The sequence below is a fragment of the Spizellomyces punctatus genome (genome assembly GCF_000182565.1).
Source record: "Spizellomyces punctatus DAOM BR117 chromosome Unknown supercont1.8, whole genome shotgun sequence".
In the NCBI taxonomy this organism is placed as follows: domain Eukaryota; kingdom Fungi; phylum Chytridiomycota; class Chytridiomycetes; order Spizellomycetales; family Spizellomycetaceae; genus Spizellomyces; species Spizellomyces punctatus.
In genome coordinates this window covers 652,901-673,662 of record NW_015971544.1, presented here as the reverse complement: position 1 = coordinate 673,662, position 20,762 = coordinate 652,901, and the positions used below count along the sequence as shown (strand labels likewise).

At 46.7% G+C, this 20,762-nt stretch overlaps 5 protein-coding genes across 5 annotated transcripts; 3 read left to right on the top strand and 2 right to left on the bottom strand.

Annotated features, from left to right (window-relative positions):
* The first annotated feature begins 14 nt into the window (after positions 1-14).
* SPPG_05103 (methylmalonyl-CoA mutase, mitochondrial) lies at positions 15-3,922 on the top strand. The gene is made up of 24 exons (XM_016753329.1): positions 15-122; positions 204-335; positions 404-488; positions 551-597; positions 662-768; positions 836-914; positions 974-1,078; positions 1,145-1,279; positions 1,339-1,442; positions 1,497-1,510; positions 1,571-1,627; positions 1,696-1,718; positions 1,787-1,918; positions 1,978-2,154; positions 2,225-2,414; positions 2,477-2,571; positions 2,630-2,674; positions 2,745-2,819; positions 2,873-2,923; positions 2,991-3,092; positions 3,148-3,288; positions 3,357-3,463; positions 3,520-3,629; positions 3,692-3,922. The coding sequence occupies exons 1-24, from the start codon at positions 54-56 to the stop codon at positions 3,781-3,783; spliced, it is 2,274 nt and encodes a 757-aa protein (XP_016607760.1). The 5' UTR covers positions 15-53; the 3' UTR covers positions 3,784-3,922.
* Positions 3,706-6,531, bottom strand: SPPG_05102 (pentatricopeptide repeat domain-containing protein). Its single transcript, XM_016753328.1, has 4 exons — positions 6,294-6,531; positions 6,175-6,235; positions 4,302-6,106; positions 3,706-4,237 (listed from the first exon to the last, which is right to left on the bottom strand). Exons 1-4 carry the CDS (start codon positions 6,524-6,526, stop codon positions 3,880-3,882), a joined length of 2,457 nt encoding a protein of 818 aa, XP_016607759.1. The 5' UTR covers positions 6,527-6,531; the 3' UTR covers positions 3,706-3,879.
* A 123-nt stretch (positions 6,532-6,654) lies between these two features.
* On the top strand, positions 6,655-9,596 carry SPPG_09254 (uncharacterized protein). Its single transcript, XM_016757411.1, has 5 exons — positions 6,655-6,809; positions 6,879-7,323; positions 7,406-8,295; positions 8,356-8,697; positions 8,767-9,596. Exons 1-5 carry the CDS (start codon positions 6,684-6,686, stop codon positions 8,926-8,928), a joined length of 1,965 nt encoding a protein of 654 aa, XP_016607758.1. The 5' UTR covers positions 6,655-6,683; the 3' UTR covers positions 8,929-9,596.
* On the top strand, positions 9,493-10,440 carry SPPG_09253 (uncharacterized protein). Its single transcript, XM_016757410.1, has 2 exons — positions 9,493-9,525; positions 9,602-10,440. The coding sequence occupies exon 2, from the start codon at positions 9,919-9,921 to the stop codon at positions 10,252-10,254; it is 336 nt and encodes a 111-aa protein (XP_016607757.1). The 5' UTR covers positions 9,493-9,525; positions 9,602-9,918; the 3' UTR covers positions 10,255-10,440.
* Positions 10,441-12,157: 1,717 nt separating this feature from the next.
* SPPG_05099 (pentatricopeptide repeat domain-containing protein) lies at positions 12,158-14,713 on the bottom strand (the record flags this gene model as incomplete). Its single annotated transcript, XM_016753327.1, has 1 exon — positions 12,158-14,713. The coding sequence occupies one exon, from the start codon at positions 14,711-14,713 to the stop codon at positions 12,158-12,160; it is 2,556 nt and encodes an 851-aa protein (XP_016607756.1).
* Positions 14,714-20,762: the final 6,049 nt, after the last annotated feature.

Genomic DNA, 20,762 nt, shown 5'->3' with positions numbered 1-20,762 from the left:
ACCATGTATACACCACAGTGTTGTCTCGATCATCTAGGCGCTGGACAGGAAAAATGCTGCGTCCGTTGTCAAGAAAGCGACCACAGCGTCCTGCGCTGCTTGGGCACCTAGCCTGCATAAGAGTAAGGACAATGGCAGGTGTGCTGTACGCCAAATATCTTTTCTCACTGAACTCTATTATTCTGTAAACGCCGTGTGTGTAGCGATCACATATCCGCGCTCTGGCCACGGCTGCTCCTAAATTCAAAGTTCCTATGAACCAAGAATGGGTAGACTTAGTTAAGAAGGAGCTCAAGGGAAAAGACCCGATCGATCTGACGTGGAATACTTCAGAGGTCCGGGACGGTTCAGATCTCTTAACCGGGCGGCACAATATTGCTCACAACGGCTGCAATACTTGTAGGGAATACCTGTCAAACCATTGTATACAAAGGCTGATGTTGCGGACGTACCTGAAGAGATACCAGGCAAATTTCCTTTTACCCGAGGTAAACTTGGTGATATTCTGACGGTTATCATGTCGCCCCCTGTCAATCTGATCATTTTGAAGGACCTTATGCTTCGATGTACACAAATCGACCTTGGACGATTCGCCAAGTATGTAGCCATCAATAATTGCAGAGAATTTTGATAATATCATTCAGAAAGTGTTGTCCTGCAGTATGCGGGGTTCAGTACTGTGGAAGAAAGCAACGCTTTCTACAAGAAGAACTTGGCCGCTGGGCAACAAGGTCTTAGCGTAGCCTTTGACCTTGCTACTCATCGAGGGTACGGAACTCTTCCACCTTATACCGGGGCGTAAACAACAGCTCATTTGGTTGATCTGTACTTCCAGATACGACAGTGATCATCCACGGGTCGTGGGTGATGTCGGAATGGCAGGAGTTGCCATTGACTCTGTTGAGGATATGAAGGTATCTCTTTGTTCAGTGACCTACTCTCTGTTTGTGTGATTCACGATAATGCGTCTTAGCGTTTGTTCGATGGTATTCCGTTGAATCGCATGTCGGTTTCGATGACTATGAATGGTGCAGTTCTGCCTATTTTGGCCATGTACATTGTTGCAGGGGAGGAGCAGGTCTAAGCCATTCAGAAATCTTGAACCGGGAGCCATTGATGAACCAACTCACCTTATCTCCAACAGGGTGCACAACAAAAAGAACTGTCTGGAACGATTCAAAATGATATTCTAAAAGAATTTATGGTTAGAAACACCTTTATTTATCCTCCTGAACCCTCCATGAAGCTGATTGGCGACATCTTTGAATACACTGCAAAGGTGAGTTTGGAGAGTCGTCGCATTTTGGTCAGAACTTTTCATAAGCATGTGTTATATAGCACATGCCGAAGTACAATTCCATTTCTATATCTGGTTATCACATTCAGGAGGCAGGTGCAGACAATGCCTTGGAATTGGCATTCACCATTGCAGACGGCTTAGAGTAAGTTACAAATTTATCCGATTGTAAGCCCTCTGCTCTAAATTTCGGATTTAGATATGTCCGCACAGGTACTGGCAGTAGCAAGTGAGTTGCTGAACTACACATTTATCCTATGCATGATGCGATAGGTTTGAAAGCGGGAATGACTGTCGACGATTTCGCACCGCGCTTGTCTTTCTTTTTCGGTACGCATATATGTCATACTGCGGCTGGTGAGGTGCTTGATGTTAAATCATCTGCTCTTTTGTGTCAGGGATTGGGATGAATTTCTATATGGTATGCTGCCTTGTAGGCGCCGTGCTGAGTTCGACGCGGCGAGCGGCTTATTGCATTCTGTGCCGAAGGAAATCGCGAAGTTACGGGCAGCGCGTCGCCTATGGGCCACATTGGTCAAGGAAAAATTTCAACCTCAGAATAAAAAATCGCTTTTATTAAGAACTCACTGTCAAACTTCGGGATGGTCACTAACGGAGCAGGTGGTGACATCACTGTTTCGTGCCTGAATTTGGGACTTACCGTCCTACTGAAATTGTAGGATCCTTATAACAATGTAATTCGTACGACAATTGAAGCCATGGCAGCAACGCTGGGAGGGACACAGTCCTTGCATACAAACGCGCTCGACGAAGCTATCGGTCTGCCAACCGAATTTAGCGCGCGTATTGCGCGTAACACACAGCTTATTTTGCAAACAGAAGCATTCATTCCTAAGGTTCGTAGGAGGCTACAGAAATGGACCTGCCGCTCTCCGTTTATATTGACGGCGGCCGCTCCCTTTTTAGGTCGCGGATCCATGGGGTGGCAGTTACTTAATGGAGTCCTTGACCAATGAACTTTTTGACAGAGCGCACGCTATTATTGCAGAGGTGGAATCTATGGGAGGAATGGCTAAAGCGGTTGCTAGCGGCATGCCTAAGCTGAGGATCGAAGAGTCTGCAGCGAAGCGACAAGCACGTATTGACTCCGGGCAAGGTATCGTGGCTGTCTTGATTACGCAAATTGCATCATTTCTCATATGTAAATACGGGGAGTAGAAGTTATTGTTGGTGTGAATAAGTATCGAGTGGAAAAAGACGACAATGCCGTGGATGTCTTAGCCATTGACAACTCTCAAGTCCGGAACGCCCAGGTATGCATGGGCGTCAGTGGTCATCGGTGTCCGACTAATAGTAAACACCGCCGACTAGATCGCTAAGATCAATATTGTCAAGACCACGAGGGATCAGGAACGAGTGAGTTTTGTCTCTCCTTTTTCGGACTTGAGTTGTTCCAGCCTTTGCCAACCTCAATGGGGTATCATAGGCAGCGAGGGCCTTGGACGCGTTAACGGACAGTGCAAGATCCGGACAAGGAAATACCTTAGCATTGGCGATTGAGGTACTATCGTGATGCACTTGTTTCTGTATTTCGAGTGCTTACGCATTACCTAGGCTGCCAAAGCACGATGTACCGTCGGGGAAATTACATATGCGTTGGAGCAGGTACGATATTCTCTGTGCTATATATGCGGACTGACATAGTTCCAATGCCCATTACCGTATATACCAGATATGGGGACGCCACAACCCAACAGTCAGAGTTGTCAGCGGCGCTTACAAATCTGAATACGGAGCAAGTGAAGATATCGCCAAGACCTTGGCGATGGTTCAGGTACGAGATGGCACTTTGCAGGTTTCATTCACCCTGGTGACTTATAGAGGTGTAGGAATTCATGCATCGTGAAGGCCGTCGTCCACGTATCCTAGTCGGCAAGATGGGACAAGATGGACATGATCGGGGAGCGAAGGTTATCGCCAGTGGTTTTGCGGATTTGGGATTTGATGTCGACATTGGACCCCTATTTCAGGTATTTTCCCCCCTTTCTAGTGTTGCTAGGAGCACGTGCTGACCACGGGTGTGGTACTTCTTACGCAGACTCCAGCTGAGGTCGCCCGTCAGGCGGTCGATGCTGATGTTCATGTAGTGGGTGTCAGTTCACAGGCCGCTGGTCATAAGACTTTGGTACCGGAGCTGATTGAAGAGTGAGTTGTGTCGCAAATATTCTTCAGCAGAACACCGCTAAGTGAACATCATATAGGTTAAAGAAATTAGGGGCTTGCGATAAATTGGTTGTTGTTGGAGGAGTCATTCCACAGCAGGACTACGCTTTCTTGTACGAACATGGAGTCAGCTGCATCTTTGGGCCTGGTATGTATCGGTTTTAATCATTGTTCCGTAGTAAGATTAACAGGCATTGGTGTTTTCTATAGGGACCAAGATCCCCCTCGCGGCTCAAGAAGTTATTCGAAAGATTGAAGAATCACACAAGGATGACACTGGCAAAGCTGCGGCATCCGCCTGATCACTCGTTCTACATAGCTCTAGATAGGACATAGCGGACTACATACGTTCATATCATATTTCTAGTTCATCTGGCTGCGTGCATACACGTAACCTGCTACAGTCTCTGGCTCCTGTGCAATTTGACCAGTCTCTCTCGATTCTGCCGCTTCTGCAGTTTCGCTACTTTAATCCTTTCTTCCTGCTGGAGTCCAAGCGCCTCCCAACCCCACCATCCCCCGCCCACATACTTGGCCTTCAGTCTTCGCTGAACCTCATCTAGCGGACTTTTAACAGGTCGCGGACATAGCTCCAGTAAGCGTCGCGCAATATCATGTTTGCCGTCTTCGGCGAGGTCCCGTGATTGAATAACCAGAGACCATACGTCACTAAACTGAATTTGAGGAAGAAAGTAATAGCTGCGGAAACGGTGAGATTCGGAAATGGTTCTGAGCGCTGAATCGAGATCCCCAATTCTAAGAAAGCCAATAATTATTAGTATTGTTGTCCAATGCGTAGCAACTGTAACTAGGATCCAACCTGGTGTAGCCGTTGACAACCCTCACAAAATTACGGAACATATCCATTTTCCCTCGCGCTTCACGTTTCCGAATGATCTCTTTCTCTCCCTCAGTTAGCAATCCGTCCCCATGCAGTGGGGCGTTTAGCATCATCTGCGCTTCCTTCTCAGCATCCCACTTCAGAAAATCATCCCACATCGTCTGGCCCCACGTTTCCATAGCGCGTTTGTCACGCGTGACTAGGGCGAGAACTTCAGAGCGGGCTTGGCCGCCAGGTTCGACGCCATAGCGCTGATATTCTTCGTTGAAAAAGCGAATTGCTAAGGGAAGGGCGCCAGCGTTTGCTGGGTTCGCGCAAAGCACGGACAAATATGCATCGAGGATGTGACTGGTCACCGGTACCACTGGCTGGGGAGATGTGTCCGTATGTGTATGGTCGTTAGCAGAGTTCACAGTTGGTACGCCTGAGGTCGTTAAGTATCTCCAAATTGTCTTCGCATCTTCAAGAAGCACTTTAGGGGTTGTATCAACTGATGTGAGCCGAGGTACTGATGAATGAGTGCGTCCAAAAATCTCTGAGGTATCGTCAGACAGTGTGCAAGGTGTCGAGGGAACGGCTTCCACAGAAGATCCATCATCAGATGCCGCATGCGCCCCAGTTGAGAGGTGCCGGCTCTCACCCTCTGATGCTGTTGGTCGTCTCTCTGTTGTCACCTTGGTATTAGCAATGTGTCTATTCAACCCATTCTCTGTATTGGTACAGCGCTTGCTTCTTCTAGAGATAGCGACTGCGTGCGCATAGGTCCGCAACAAGTAGGTGAAGGTGTGCCCTGTCGGCTTCAACTTAGATTCTTCTCCTTCAGCTTCCGCGCGCTCCACAAGGTCGTTCCATATTAACCGAGCTCTCATTATATCCCCTTGTTTTGCTGCACCTTTCAGCAGTACGTTGTATGTGTAAAGGTTCGGTGTAAACCCTTGCGCGGCCATCTGCCCTAGTAGCTCAAATGCTTCTGGATAGTAATCGCTTCTGGTAGCGCATGCTTGAATCAATGAAGTGAAAGTGACCTCCGTTGCCATTAGCCCTCGCTCCGCCATTTCTTGAAAAAGGTCTAATGCCCGTTCTGTATCGCCCGCTTTCGAGCATGCATGAATCATTAAAGAATAGGTGACTTCATCTGGCGCACATATTTCGGATCGCATGTAGTTGAAGGTTTTCCACGCGCGTGCGGTGTCGCCCGCTTGAAGACAACCTTTGATGAGGGAGGTGAACACAGGTTGCGTAGGTTGTATGCCAGCAGCTTTCATGCGGTCATAGAGTTTAAACCCAGCTCGGAGGTCACCATGCTTAATGCATGAATGAACCAAAATTCCGTAAGTGATTGCATCTGGCTTCAGATCATATGCGTCCAATGTTTGAAAAACTGCCAGTGCTTGTTCATGACAGTCCGCTCGCGCATAAGCATCCATCAAATGATTGAAAGCAATCAGATCAGGCTTCATGCCATTCTCTTCAATCATGTCAAAGGCCATCTGCGCTTCCCTTGGTCGCTTGGACAAAGCGTTCACATGTATGACTTCGGTGATATTGACAAGAGAGACATTTCGTCGCTTTAAGCTGCTGGCAGCCGTCCGCCGTAATGCGTTCAAATTGCGCTGATCTTTTTCTGAAGTATCAGAAAAGCTCAACTTTAACCGGAGTAGATAGTCAGGATCTAATTTCGTTGCAGCTACACTATTCGGTCCCACACAAGCATTAGGTTGAGGAGGGGTCGAGAGTGCATTATACAGCTCCTGAATATCTTCACTTATAACGGGGGCATTAAGCTAACCACACGTGCCGGAGTCTGAAATTAGCAATATAGACTATTCATCAGAGCTCAGAAAGTGCATACCGTTTTTGAAACTTGCCGCTCCTTCGAAGGATGAGTATGAGGAAGCTCAGGTGTCCTATTACTGAGAAGAGGTCTTATGAAGGGTTTCGTGTTCATACTCCAGATGAATAACCACTTACTGTTTTCGTGCGCTAGACGTCGAGGGCGTTGCTATCTCCAATTGCTTACCATTGACGGCCGCCGAGCCAGGTACCCGAACAGCGTGCAAGCGATCGCATTTCGAAGACTGTAGTCTTTTCTGGTACAGCGTTCTCCAACAAGCCAATGAGCAGCACTGTCCCAGTACCGGGAATGAGCCAGGAGAGATGGTTAAAATTCGAGACACGGAACGTGCTGCTGCGGTGGATGACATTCCGGTGGACAGACCTTCCAACACCCAACCTGTTTATCCAAAAATAATTCAAAAGAGAATCCAGCCAGGTTCCAGCCGAACCCGTCAGTGACAAACTGGTTCCCTCGACCACAGAGTGACGGCTGTTCGCCCTCCTGGGGATCCCAAGTTTAAAGCAATGTCAACCCAGCATCCATACAATCACGCGCCACCAGTTGCAGACGAAAGGCAATACTTGCCTCCTCGTACTGCGTCACACCCTTCAGCAGCAGCGCACCATTCCCCGTTTCCATTATCTGGACAGGTAGAATTTGTGCTTCGCTATGGTCTGCAAAATCGTCCTGTTGTTGATTTTGAATTTGATTCTTCGAAGGCAGTATCACCATACTATCCGAATGAAATGCAAACCCCACGTCACCAGCAGCATGCGCCTGTACTATCTCAACAACAACCTGTTCCCAATATTCCACCCCAACCGTACCCGCCACCTGGTCGCCCCGCTGGTCCTCGATTAATCTATCATCGACCGCCATATTCCCCGCATGCGCCACAATATTTCCAGCAGCATCTGCCTCCATCACAACAGTCGTCGACAACTCCACAGCGGGCACCTGGTGTGCAACAGCGTCCATCTAGTATGAACTCCCACCGCCATTCAATAATGGCTTTACCTCCGCAGAATCAGTACACTTCTCTTCCATCTTCTCGCCATTCGATGTTGCCCGGATCAAAAATACAGCAATTTCCACCAGTTGCCCATGAAGCGGTATGGCGTGGTGCAAGGCAACACGGGGGCCGTCCTGAGGATCTGTCTCATGGTTGGTCGATGTATTGAAGTATAGATATGCGTGCATGCTAGCAACGAGGCAAACCCATCCCTAACCTACAACCACATTTAAGGGAGCGTGTCCTATCCCGTGTCGAAACGAGATTCGGCTGCATCGATGGCCGCGCCAGTCCCAGAGCGCGGGGCGTTCACAGCCGCATCACCAAACGAGGGGCCAGAGTGTGTGCCTCTCATCGAGTTTCGCGTTCTCGAAACCCGATTGACGGAACTTCAGGCGAAAGTTGAAGAGTATGAAAAGACTGTGCAATCATTAGAGCGAGCGAATGAAATGCGCAAAGAGGATACGAAAGCAGATAGCGAAAGACTCCGAATGACCCAGGAAGAATTGAACACTGCCATTTTGGAGATTTCGCGGTTGGGACATGTGAACGAAAATTTGGAGAGACTTTTGGATGAAACGGTGTCTCATCAACAGAAGATTCACCAGAGTCCTGGATCTCACGCGCGATCTACAGCCGATATTCCAAGTACGGATGCCGCAATTATGCCAGCGGAATTGTCAGAGCTGCGAAGTATTTGCGCCGAGGCACAGCAGCGTGCCCTTGTTGCTGAGACCGAGATGGACCGATTGAGAGTTGAGCTATCAGCCGCGCGCTCTGCGGCAGGGGAGGTGATTGCGTTGCGCAACAAGACCGCCCATTTGGAAGCTATGTTGGCCGGCAGATTGAAGAATGAGGAGATAGCTATACCTGCGAAGACTAATGAGGAACAATCGCTTGAAGGTCATGATGAGCTCGGATCCCTCATCGGAGAGAAGGGGGGGATTGAAGAAGCTCAGAATGTAGAACTAGAAGCGAAGTCTGGTGAAAACAACGTATCAGTACAGAAATCTGTCGTATTAGATCCGAACGGGATGGTGACCGTGCTCGAGCGGCGCGCTTCTGAATTGAACGCCGAACTAAATTCGTCTAAATCAGAGGTAGCGCGATTATTGAAGTTGAAGGTAAGTTTGAGCTTGCACTTTCCAATAGCGTTAGCTCTGCTTCATGGGTTGCTGTGCTAGGCAAAGTACGAAGCGCACAGTGTAGAAGCGGAGAAAGTGTACAGCTCCATGGTGTCCATTGTTGAGTCTGACCGTCGGCGACTTGCCAGTCTTGAGAGTCAATTACGCGAAGCACAATCTCTCCTAAACCAGTCCAGCGCACAAGAAATGGCAAAGCTACAAAGTGAGCTAGAAAAAGCGAGATTGGATGCCGATCGATGGAAAGCGCGGGCCCTGGGATTGGATGTTCAACCGGATACGGTGATTGAGACTCGCGGGGACTTGTCGGAGCATCTTTCCTCCGTATCACTCGATAACAAAGAGAAAGAGAATTTGAGGAAAGCAGCTCAAGCCGAGTTGGAGGTCAGTGTGCACCTAGATGCCATTATTTCCCCGTTGCTCTATCCAGCTAACCGCATCTTCGGTCATTAGCTTCGAGCAGCGCTTCTCTCCAAACAAAACGAGGTTGAAGCTCTGGTCGAAGTCGTCCGAGAGAAGGATGTGGACATGACTGGACTTAAGCGAGACTACAAAGCTTTGTTGGAAAAGAACATGGAACTGAATTTGAAGATTGCAGATAAAGGGCCAAAATAGGGTAGGATCTGTACACAAGAGCTGACATATTATTGAAGCCTATATCCTAGACACATTAGTAAGGATCTCTTAGGTCCTCGTCATCTTCAAAAACACAGCGGCGCTACAAAAATGCAAAAAATTATCAGATTACTAACATCTGCCAGTGAATGATTTCATGTGGTCGACCAACCATAAATGGACACGCAACTACACGAGCTCTAAAGCAAACGAATATTGTAGATCAAGCAATGTGGAAAACCCAACTCCGATCGCTAGCATCTCTATTCCTATGATTTGAAGTAGCCTTGTAACGGCAAGCGCTCAATCTGTAGGAAAACACGGGCCTGTGCTTCATTGGACAGGGACATGAAGTGTCCGCCCAAACGCTGAGAGCGGCCAACATTTCACCATCTGGGATCTGTGTCGTCGGTTGCCCCCCGCGACCGATCCTGATGTTTAGCACGGACGTGTCGTGCGCATCCAAAAAGGGGGGTAGAACTTTGAACTTCTATCAGACAACATGGAGCTGCCCCTGGTGCAAGGATAAAATGTATGAGGTGGCCGCCGTGGCCAACTTGTGTTGGACGTTCCGTGGATTGATACATATCTCCCGAAGTATGTTGTTCATCGGATCGAATCAACTACTGTTGTCCTCAGTTCTTCCACAGCGTTACTAAGAAATTAACAACAGGATGGTCAATCCCGCTCGCACATGGCACTGTCCACTGCAACTCGCTGGTCAGCATCCATGCAGCTTATAAGGCTCTTGTCGCCGAAGCATTTCACTAGAATGATTGCCGGGAAAACATTTCGCGACACATAGCTTGTGACCTTAAGGCTTTCCGTAACAGGTTATCATTCCATTCACAAATGCAACTGAGCAAGGAGGTGAATCCAAGATCACCTCCTTGCTCCAAGACCTTATATGACAGGGGAACGCAAGGCTATATTTCGCAATATCTTCCCAGCATCACGTCAGGACAAGAATAAAGTGCTCCAATACACGATATGCGTCACATGTGTCCTCGGCTTTCTGGATCAAGCCGTCCTCCCAATATATCCCCAGCCATGCCCAGCCCTCGCATGAACGAGCGCCATTGTTCACCGCTTGTTGACCCGCAGCATGGGCCAATATTGTGCCACCTCTCGAAGGTCTTTCTTCGTGTTGCAAACTTCTTGCTGCCGGACGGAATCAATCTGTCAGTGCAGGAAACTATACATTGCCTTTCTCAATTGACATTTCTGCACACGAAGTCGAAGCGCAGCGAGAAGGAGGCTGAAGAATCCGCATCGGCCCATGATCCATATTACCGCGTGGAGAGCAAGTACATTGTCCAAGCGTGACAACGGGCTCCCACATGAAATCGAGACGAAGCCCAAACCCAGTCTGAAGCCTTACCGTTTAGATTAAAGATAGACACCACACATTTTGCGAAGACTCCTTCAAGTTGGTGGCATGGCATGAGCGACAGCAAGGTTCGTACGATACATTTCGTGCAATTTGGCTGGGCTCGGTAGGCTCAGCAGCGGAACGGTGATCGTGAATTGTCCTCTGCAAGTCCCTCGGGACGACTCATACTTGAGCGCCTCATGTGAGAACAGTTTTCATTATATGTGCGTCTCACAAATAGCCAGGGTTTTCGTAATCGCATGCACAAGTCTCAAAACATCTGCCCATTTGCAAGGAAAAAAGCAGAGGGCCTATTGCCACAGTACGTCCTCAGCGAAACTTGCGATCCATGCAACGCTCAGACTATGCAACATACGACTTACGTATTAAGACCCTAAAGACGGAACACATAGAGCTTTAGCGACAGGAGCACAACACTCTTCTCTTACCGAGCAGGACAAAATCACAGTCCAATATTTCTCCAATTGGTTTAGATGAGAGAGACAACAAACCAACTCGTTGAGTTATGAGATACGCATATGCGCCAACACAGACAAAAGCCGGATGCTGGAAATACAGAGTCGGCCAGCATGTGTCAATTTATTGGATACATGACTTCACCTACCATAGCACTGATAAATACCATTAATATGGAGCTTTGAGGTTTTCCAACCTTACTATTGTAAGAGATCGTCCTCTTGAACATTTGACTGGACTACAACGAAATTGCGGTGGCTTCTCGTCACCAAATAGGAGTCAAGTACCCCTTCCGCTCAGCACAGCGTAGAAGTAAACTGACATTTTTCAGGTGGTAGAGTTGGGGCCCCGCAATTATGCTGTCCAACTGTAGGAGGGGGTCGCCAGTGGCATGTTTTTGCCGCAAGTGTCAAGAAATATTCAGGTCATGATTTTCTCAACACCACCAGGCCTTCATCAACAAGTATACGAATCACTAATTCCAACCAAAAGACGATCGACTTTTCCTTTAATCCTTGTTTCCCTGTATGCCAGCATATGAGAAAAACTAACGGAGTGAATAACATTATATCATACATAAATCATGACAGGTCGTGGCAACACTCGTCTAGTCAACATCCAGTAGATCAGATTGTACATGCCACTTATATAACTCGAACCTTCGGTCAGCTAACAGCGAATCAACAATAAAACCCTAGTTTTATCGCTCGCGTAATTGTATGCTATAGCAGAGAATTATGGGATAAGGAAATGACACATGTCACCCAGCATCAAGTGGGTCGGCAGCTGGCCTAGGCGTAAGGGCTCCTTCATACCATTGAGTGCGCACATCCATTATTATCATGCCTAAGCTAAACGGACACTCGGACCGCAGTGCCTAGCAAGCAAAAGCGTATTAATGTACAGTCTATTGTGGTACACACATGAGATTATGCTCACCTAAGGAAATGGCGACATGGAGACACAGAACGCCCCCGCGTAGCATATGATCTCTACACCATGACTCCCGTCCGCGCCACCTCTGTTTTTTCTGTATTGTAGTTTTGCTTCCGCGCTGCAGGTAGGTTTTCGGTTCGCTGAAGGAAGCCCTGTGATAGGCTGACTCTTCTTCGGATGAAGGGCGTCATTACATGATACAAAGTAGTGGTGCCACGAGCATTTGCAATTTAGAAGAGCAGACCCTGGCCGTAGCCTTGCGGCGGGCCAGCTGGCGACGAAGTCAGCAGATGGACCGGTAAAGCGGCAGATAGATCCATGGAAGATCGCCCAGTAAATATCCCCCATCGCTGAAAACCGCTTCTGTAAAATGGTAGCGACCGTGGCATGGGCTCGCATTCGGCACGCGCGGCATGCGTGTTCCTCCCTGCACGGCCGCTGAGGTCAAACAGAGACTCCCTTCCGCGAATGCAACGCCATATGCTCTTGTGAATCCAGGTATGGTTTCCATATCTGGACCAGAGTGTCAGGCAATCCACATTTTACGGCCCCACTTAGACATGTGGACAATAAACTTGCCGTTGGCTGAATTCCACACTGAATCATATTGGACCATGTTTCTGCCATGCCGTCCGCGTCCTGACACATCGAATGAGCCCTGAGCATCTCCTGGTAGTAGGTTTCGTCCGGAGTGAAGCCTTCCGCGGCCGTTAGGAGCTCGTGTAATCTCACAATTCCTGGAGCTCCCATTGACGCCACAAATCTTCTAAAAAGGGCGCGATAGGAGAAGCAATTCGGCTGGATGGCCCTACTCCACATTTCCCCCAGTAATGCGGTCATGTCCTCCACCCTTGCCCCTCTACTGCCGACAGCTAAAAGGGTATTGAAAATGTAAATGTCTGGTTCCACACCAGACGCAATCATTTCGTTAAAGATGGTTCGTCCGAATTCGTAGCCCCTTGCAATGCCCGCACACTGTATAAGCTGGGTATATATAACGCGATCTATGGTAACCCCACGCAGCTGCATGTCCTTGATTACTTGCCAAGCGGCTCCATAGTTGCGAGCGCGAACGTATCCTTTTAGAAGCTGTGCGTACGCTTTACTACTGGGCTTGCATCCTGATGAAATCATGCGCGTCCATGCACGTTCTGCACCGGCAACGTCGTTGCACCTTCCGTAAGCGTCGATCAAACATGTGTACAAGACGGCATCTGGCGTCCAGCCTTCTCCTTGTAAGATGTTCATGAGTTCTTCCATCTTAGTTAGCTCTCCCGCCTTCCCATGTGCATCAATTAGGGCAGTCCATGCTTTCAAATCTGCTCGAATGCCCATCGAATGCATAAGTCGGAATACATTCATGGCCCCGGCTGCATTTCGTTCGCGGGCGAAGTTACGAAGGATGATCTGGAAGCTTACGCGGTCGAGTCTGATCTTCCGCCGATGAGCTTCTTCCACGATTGGACCCAAGGAGGAGGACGTGGTAACACTACTCATGACGGTGTTGTATGTCACTGTATCAGCAGGAACACGTCGTTTACGCATTGCCGTCAGCACCTTGTCTGAGCTTGTATGGTCACCGGATCTTAAGGATATGTTTAAAAGGATGTTAAAAGTTCGCACATTGGGCTTGAAGCCAGTTGCTATAAGGCTCTCCATTAACTCGAGTGCTCGCGACACCCCTAAGACCTTCGCATATATTTTGAGCAACGTGTTGTAATTGACGGTATTGACATCACGGCCGCTTTTCTTCCAGGCCGTCAGAAGAGTGCTGGCTCTATCAATATATCCTTTCTTCCCAAGTGCAATCAGCAACGAATTCAAGGTACGTACTCCAGGCTCGGCACCGGCTCTCTTCATGGCATCCACGCTCTGACCAATCGCTTCCGGCTCCACATGATGCGCGCACCCAGCCAAAAGGCCATCATAAGTGATATCGCTCGGTTGTATGGCTCGCCGGGCTAATTGGTCAAAGAGCATTCTAACTTCCTCAAAATCGCCCATCCTAGCAGCACCCGCAATCAAAGTACCATAAAGAACGACATCCGGCTCTATCCCAGCCAAATTCATCAACTTCTGAAGACGGCGAACAGTCAACTGGTCTCCGGCGCGATAGTACGCATCGATCAAGATAGTATAAACCGCCACGTTTGGCTGCAATCCAATGGAAATCATTCGTTCGAAATACTCCATGGCGATCACACGACGTCCCGCTTTGGCGTATAAATGGATTAGAGCAGCATAAATGTCAACATTGGGCTGCAAACCTAACACATTCAGCCGCTTCAGCATGGATTCTGCCTGCTCTATGGCACCAGTTTTACCGCAGGCCTTAATGATGGCTGGAATCCCTACAAGCGTAGGCTGGTGTCCAAGACGTAGCATTTCTTCGTACAGCCGGGTAGCCTTATCAACTTCTCCAAGCTCCCCGTACATGCTCATCAAATCCTCATAGATCATGTCATTGATGAGTAAACCTTGTTGTAACATCCTCGCAACTAGACGCTCCGCTTCCTTCCACTTTCGTGCCCGTCGGCAAAGTCCTATCACTACACTGTATTCTTCGATTGATGGGGGGAACCCGGCTACTGACATGTGAAGGAGCACCTCCAGACATCTTTTAACGGCGAACGAATCCGGTTGCTTAGCAATCGATCGTACTATGTCAACAAAATCCTCCCGTGAGAGTACGGTGCGCTCGTTATCAGTCAAAGCTGCGTAACAATTCCAGGTAATGGTCGGGCAATCACCACAGAGCAACGAAGTTCGCAACTTATCCAGCATCGCATATCTGACATCTGGCTCACAAGGCGGGAGGTGATCGTCTTCGGAAACTGGCAACATCTGCGAAGCTGTATGCATCTTTCTCTTGCTGAGCCACAAAGAACCCAGTGCTGAACCAACGGTGATGGCATGAAACATCATAAGGAAACGGCGAGTCGTTCGGTGCAGTCCCGGATACTGATCGATCGGCCGCTGCGGCAGATTTCTCCGAGACATGCACCTACTCATCCGAAGTCGTGGTGTCTCTGAACGCAAATGACTGTCCATCTTCGCCTTTGGCGTGTGTGCAAAGCGCCGACGAGCCAGGGCATTATATCCATATCCGCGACTTCCCAACAGTAGCAGTTTGTCCCGCATTAATCGCTTGGCACAGCACTCCACAAGGCAGCAAGCCACTGGCTGTAGGGTGCGTAGCACGCCGTAAATATTCCTCCCTGACGTCCAAGGTATGACCGATGAGCATCGATCAGCAACTGCCTTCCAGCAGGATTAAAGCTTTTTGATCTGGTTCGAATGTTCCTTTCATTGAGTGGATCCAACAAAGCGGCGCGGAATCCTGGCAGATGAAGAGGATCTGACTACCTCTAAGCGACTCCAAATCCCAGCAACTTATGGTATATTTGGCAATAGTCAACTAGGACTTTCGTATTTGAGCTCCCAAACTGATCAGAGTAGTGTGGTTGCCAGTCTGCTCAAGATGTGGTGGCAACAACAGGCTTCCTTTCCATACCAACCAGGGAAAAAAAATATTGATATCAAGCTTAATGCTCTGACAGAAAGTTTGGTACATCTCAGTGCATTTACACCAGGTAGGGTTGGAGTCAGACAACTGCAACATTGGGGTTACTTGGATTAATTAGAAATACTGGTATACCTGGTAGGCTTATGAAAGTATATAGATATTGTAAGCAGATTATCCCAAGTTATCAATATCTTAGTAAGGATTTGTTTCAGGCTAGCTGTTAGGAGAATTGAATGGGGTATTGGGTCAGGAACCTAAACTGGTATTTAAACTTGGAATTAGATCCACAGTTACTGAGTAGAGTAGTTATAAAAATAATGTGTACTAGTGGCCCAGAATAGAAAAATTGGTACCAACTAAAAGTATACTCCAAACTCTATAGTTTTTACCTGACCAGCCTACTTTATTGCATATATTAGAGCTTAATACTTATTATTTAAATAAATATCTTAGTACAATTTTAATAAAACTACTTATTGTAGGAAGATATAGCACTGAACAAGATACTAACATAGCTACTAGTTTTTTTAAAAAATCAGATTAATTGATTAGGTATCTTGTAACTGAATTCTTCTATTAGCTGCTTTGTCTCTAGTTTGCTAGTTAGCTAATAGTGGTAAAGTGCAGTACTTTGAGCTTTGAGAATTTCAGTACAAAGTATATTACTTTTAAAATAGCAGGCACTTATATTTGCAACAAATGTTAGTAAAATAATATATTTCACACTCAATTTGTCCAAAAGTAGGCAAGACAAGGCTCCTGAAACTGTATATAAGATACTATATATTCTAAAATAGAAATCTCCTTTACTAACTAAGATTAGCGAATTTTGGTGCAAAGGTAAGGAGGATGCATTGTGGGTTAGTACTGCATTATAGAAGCTTTTTCATTGGCTACCAATGCTAGAGATAGTAGAGAAGTCCATAAATATTAGACTTAGCACTTGGAACATTGATTTCATATGTACAAATCATATCTGAGAGGGCTAGAATGGCTGTGGACCATGGTTGCCTTTTTTGGTACTGAAACTTGATGGATAACACTTGTGGATATACCTGGGGCATAAAAAAGTCCCCTGGCTACTGAAAATTGTGCTAGGAAACTGATGTAATAATAAGAAAAGAGTTCTGACTGGCAGAATAAAATGGACAAGTTAGGTGATAACCATGGGGTTTGGGGTAATGTATGCACTGAACACTTACCTCTTATTCTGGGGCATTGATACATACTTCTTTTATAATTACTTTATTTTATAATGGTGCTTATCAGTATGGTTCCCTTGATGTGTTCCCACATCCAGATCTGAAGATTGTTACCCAATCTTGGTTCCTGACCCTGCTCTCTGATTGAGTTCTGTTGATCTGGGTCCTGATTCTAGTGCCCTGATCTAGTTCTCCATCCAACACCTGTTTCAGGATCCTAATCTCAGGACTTGATCCACTTCTCCTAACAATGAGCCTGAAACAATCCCTTACTAATATATCCACAGCTCTTGGTAATCTATTTACCAATCTCTGCAACTTTAGCAAACTACCAAGTGCCAGTATTTCTAATTTTTCTACATCTCACAGTGCTCTAACCGTAACCTCAACACAGAAGTGTCAGCAGGACTTTGATGCACCAAGTTTTCAAGCTTGAGTCCTGATATTCCCACTCAGTGAATGACCAGTGCAAGAGCAGAGACCCTCATAATGCCACAAACTGTAAGGTCTTTGACTTTGGGTAATATCTCAGTGAGAATGTCTGCTGTCATCTCATTTATTTGGAGCAATGCTCTTGTGTTTGCATCTTGCTTGATATTATGGTGCCATATATTAGTGCATGTTGTCCTTGCATTATGTGTCAGGTTGCTCTGCCAGTTGACTGTGCTGCTGCCAATCTTGACTAAGAACCCTGTCTAGTATCCAAGTTGCCACATAAATCCACATGTGAGTATCTGCAAAGCTCCCACTTGTTCAGTGTACCACCACAGTGAAGTGTTGAGATTCAGGCTTAAACCACGCTGTATGAGCTATAAATCATGTGAGATCATGCTGGGATGTCATTAGACAGTTCACATCTGATTTGGCTAAGTTACAATGTGGGGAATTGGACTTAGAGTAATCAGAATGATCACAGACGCATGTGGGAATGATTTAAAGGGGTAAATCATCATGTAAGCACTCTTAGAAGGTCTGGAAGGTTTGTGACAATCTAGATCTTCAGGTAATGTTTGCCAAGGCATGGCTGAAGCTGCTGAGCATTGCTGAGCACGGCTGAGTGTAGCGGATTTTTTGTTGGTAGACTACGGTAAAGACGACTTGGGTCTCCTAGCAGGTTATGTGGGTGGCCGTACTAGGAATCATAGTCTCCGAATCCTTTCTTTGGGCGTCGGTAGCGACTTGGGGGCGAAGAGGCAAGGAGAAGTCCGTTAGTTGTGAACCGAGCAGGATTTAGAGGCTTCGGTACGGGTGATCAGGCCGTTGAAGCGCTCTGTTAGGTTCCTGTTTACCTAAGATTGGAGTTGAGAAGCGAGTTATGGGGATTTAGTGTCGCTACGGCTTCTGCCCCCGACTTATTTTATTGAATACATCCTTTTTATACAAGATTCTTGGATAAACTGTTAAACTAAACTAAACTAATGGGTGTCGCTGCACCGCAACTGATTTATTGGTGGCGGTACCGATCTCTTCCTTTTCCGCACTGGCTCGGGCCTCCACAGGTTGTACGAGGCACGCTGAAATCTAATGCGCCAATTGCCATTCTCCGAACCGGTTTTTTCGGTCGCGGTAACCCAATCGGTGGAGTTGGTCACGCGATTCATGCTTCCCGCGTCCGATTTGGGCTTACTCGCGATCTCTCGAAGACGTCCTCGTCATTACAACTTGGACACCAAATACATGATGGAAAAGTTCAATGGCGTGAACTACCACCTCTGGAAGTTCAAAATGATGATGTTGCTGAAGGAAAGAGGTCTGTGGGGTGTGATTGAGGGGGATGACAGCATGGAGGGAACCTCTGAGAAGGATTGGAGGAGAAGGGATGAGCGGGCAATGGCTGTAATTGCTCTGTCACTCATGCATGTACAGACCGCTGTAACTGCAAAAGAGGCCTGGTTAAAGCTCAGTGACATCCACCAAAGGAAGGGAATTGCCAGTAGGCTCTATCTAAGGAGGAAATTTCTCACTCTGAAGATGGAAGACGGCACTGGGGGCATGTTGGGACACATAAACACAGTCAGGACAATGGCTCAGCAGTTGGAGGCCATTGGGGCGCCAGTCAGTGAAGAAGACCAAGTCATCACCCTACTCTACAGCCTACCAGAGAGTTATGAACAGCTGGTGGTGTCTTTGGAGGCCAGGAGACTACAAAGTGAGGCACTTTGAGACAATTTCATCAAAAATATTCCCAGGGAAAAAGTGCCACAGGATAAAACCAATGGTAAAAATTGGAAGCTTATGGAAAGTAAAAAATTATGTAGAGACATGTAGGGATGAGAATTGTCCCCATTTTCCTAGCAAGATTGCAAAAAGAATAGAAATATCCACATGTTTAAATGGCAACATTGGTTTCCTTGTTTACACAAAAATCCACAGAAGATGTAGGCAACTCAGGCATCAGAACTCATCCCATCTCAACATTACCTTTGAGGCATACCAGCCAGGATTGGCCGCTCCACGCCCGGCATGCCTGCCGGCATCCTCATGTCCATTCTTCAAATGGACTACATCTGCGCCGGCATCTTCCGCCGCTTTTGATGCTACTTTTTTACATGTAGCCCTGGGATTTCGTTTTCTTTCTTCATGCATGCTGGCACAGCGAGCGGCGAAAGCGGTAGATATGTACTGTTGACAATCATGATGAACGATAGCATGATTTCGACCATGCGAATAGTTTTTTAGTTTATCCAAACATTCATAGCAGGAATACACAGCGCATTTCAGACATATGCAGAGTTGATATTCTCTAAAGCCTGTACAAGTATCGCAACGCATCGAAACACGCATTTTTATTATAATGAGTGGAAGATTATTCAGCATGCGTTTTAAGTACCTTTAGAAGCAATATTCTTCAACTGAGCATATTCTTTCCCCACATTCATAATGTGGTCATCCATATCCAATAGAGTTTCCTGATGCTGCAATATGCATTTGCAGATCGCCCTTTTATCTAGCGTAGGATCCTTGATGACAGGCATTAGGGTTTTCAGGTTTATGGTGATAAGATGCTTTCGATTTCTGAAAAATGCTATAGATGAATAATTTATGAAGCCATTATGGTTTGTATCAGATAATGTAGGGTCTTGAAATGACAGTGAGAATTGCTTTGTTTGTAGAATATCAGAGAAGTCTTTGATCATGTTTTTGAATGATCCTTGATGTAGGTCATCAAACATGGTTATAAAGTCATCTTTGGTAGACCATACGGATATGAAATGCATTCTATTTGACTCTCATCTCTAAAAAAAACAGCTGTTTGTTTCTCGAATGACCCAACAATACACAATCATTGAGAATAGCGAGATAGCCACTGCGCTTGAAGCACAATTGGTCGAGTTTCTTCAAGTGGACGATGGAGAGAATCTCTTGAAAGATATGTACATTTTCAGGTGTTTGGGGTAGATAGAGAATTACCCTGCTCTTGTTCCCTCTTAACATACTTTCACAAAATTTCCAAAATTTATCCCTATCACCCTTCACAGCGTCCTTGATGTTCAATACTGAATGACCTTCAATATCCGCGCGTCGCATTTATCTTGCATAGCTTCTTTTTTAAATGATGGCAGTGCGTGTAATCTATTGTCCGAGTTCAGTTATTTTGATGAGTGTAACATCAGTTGTGTTATCAGGAGCAGCCTGACTGATACTAAAATTTGTGAAGTAAGCAATGTTATCGGCCATCCCTGTAACAACGAAGGCTGCTGTGATTGTACGATTGACTCCCGAATTAAAGTTAAAGTCGCTCGAGTACATGAGAGGCATCGACCCAGCGCTTTGGCCGAGAAATATTGACAATGTACCATTTGAGTTTGCTGTGCCATGGAGGTTGAGCGTCCACTCCATAAGTACCTTGCCAGGTGTCGAAACATAGAAGACCTTTGAGGCATTGTTGGATTGCCACATGTCTTTAGTCAAAAGTTTGATAACTTGAACATTTCTTAGAAATGTTTGACTGGCAACCCATGGTTGAGTAGCACAAACCTGACCATTGCTATAGACAGCACCGTTCGAATACAGATTCCCTCCTGCAACAACATGTGCATTAACCGCAACTCCTCCATTGACAACCAGAGCACCAGTTGTACTCGATAAAGCTGGAGTGGTGCTTTCAACGACAACATTTCCTGTCGACAATGTGATAGTAATACCCTTTGCTCCCTGTGCTTGCAGTCGCACTGAACCTGCATCATTCCTCACCATAAACATCGAGGCGCCTCCGTCCACACTCCTATTGTTTCCGTTCAAAAACATAACAGCAGAACCTGCTGCATTCTGGAAGTATTGGATGGCACAACTATTGCTACCAGAGTCGACGTTTTAAGGA

What these genes read in the sequence shown, in the direction of transcription:
- SPPG_05103 (XM_016753329.1), top strand. Translation starts at nt 54, where the DNA reads ATGCTGCGTCCGTTGTCAAGAAAGCGACCACAGCGTCCTGCGCTGCTT. An exon ending in ACGTATTGACTCCGGGCAAG is followed by an intron (nt 2,415 to 2,476) that starts GTATCGTGGCTG and finishes TACGGGGAGTAG; the next exon opens with AAGTTATTGTTGGTGTGAAT. An exon ending in AGACCTTGGCGATGGTTCAG is followed by an intron (nt 3,093 to 3,147) that starts GTACGAGATGGC and finishes ATAGAGGTGTAG; the next exon opens with GAATTCATGCATCGTGAAGG.
- SPPG_05102 (XM_016753328.1), bottom strand. Translation starts at nt 6,526, where the DNA reads ATGTCATCCACCGCAGCAGCACGTTCCGTGTCTCGAATTTTAACCATC. An exon ending in ACGTCTAGCGCACGAAAACA is followed by an intron (nt 6,236 to 6,293) that starts GTAAGTGGTTAT and finishes ACCTCTTCTCAG; the next exon opens with TAATAGGACACCTGAGCTTC. An exon ending in GTTGTCAACGGCTACACCAG is followed by an intron (nt 4,238 to 4,301) that starts GTTGGATCCTAG and finishes TGGCTTTCTTAG; the next exon opens with AATTGGGGATCTCGATTCAG.
- SPPG_09254 (XM_016757411.1), top strand. Translation starts at nt 6,684, where the DNA reads ATGTCAACCCAGCATCCATACAATCACGCGCCACCAGTTGCAGACGAA. An exon ending in CGTTTCCATTATCTGGACAG is followed by an intron (nt 6,810 to 6,878) that starts GTAGAATTTGTG and finishes GATTCTTCGAAG; the next exon opens with GCAGTATCACCATACTATCC. An exon ending in TCCTGAGGATCTGTCTCATG is followed by an intron (nt 7,324 to 7,405) that starts GTTGGTCGATGT and finishes ACCACATTTAAG; the next exon opens with GGAGCGTGTCCTATCCCGTG.
- SPPG_09253 (XM_016757410.1), top strand. Translation starts at nt 9,919, where the DNA reads ATGCGTCACATGTGTCCTCGGCTTTCTGGATCAAGCCGTCCTCCCAAT.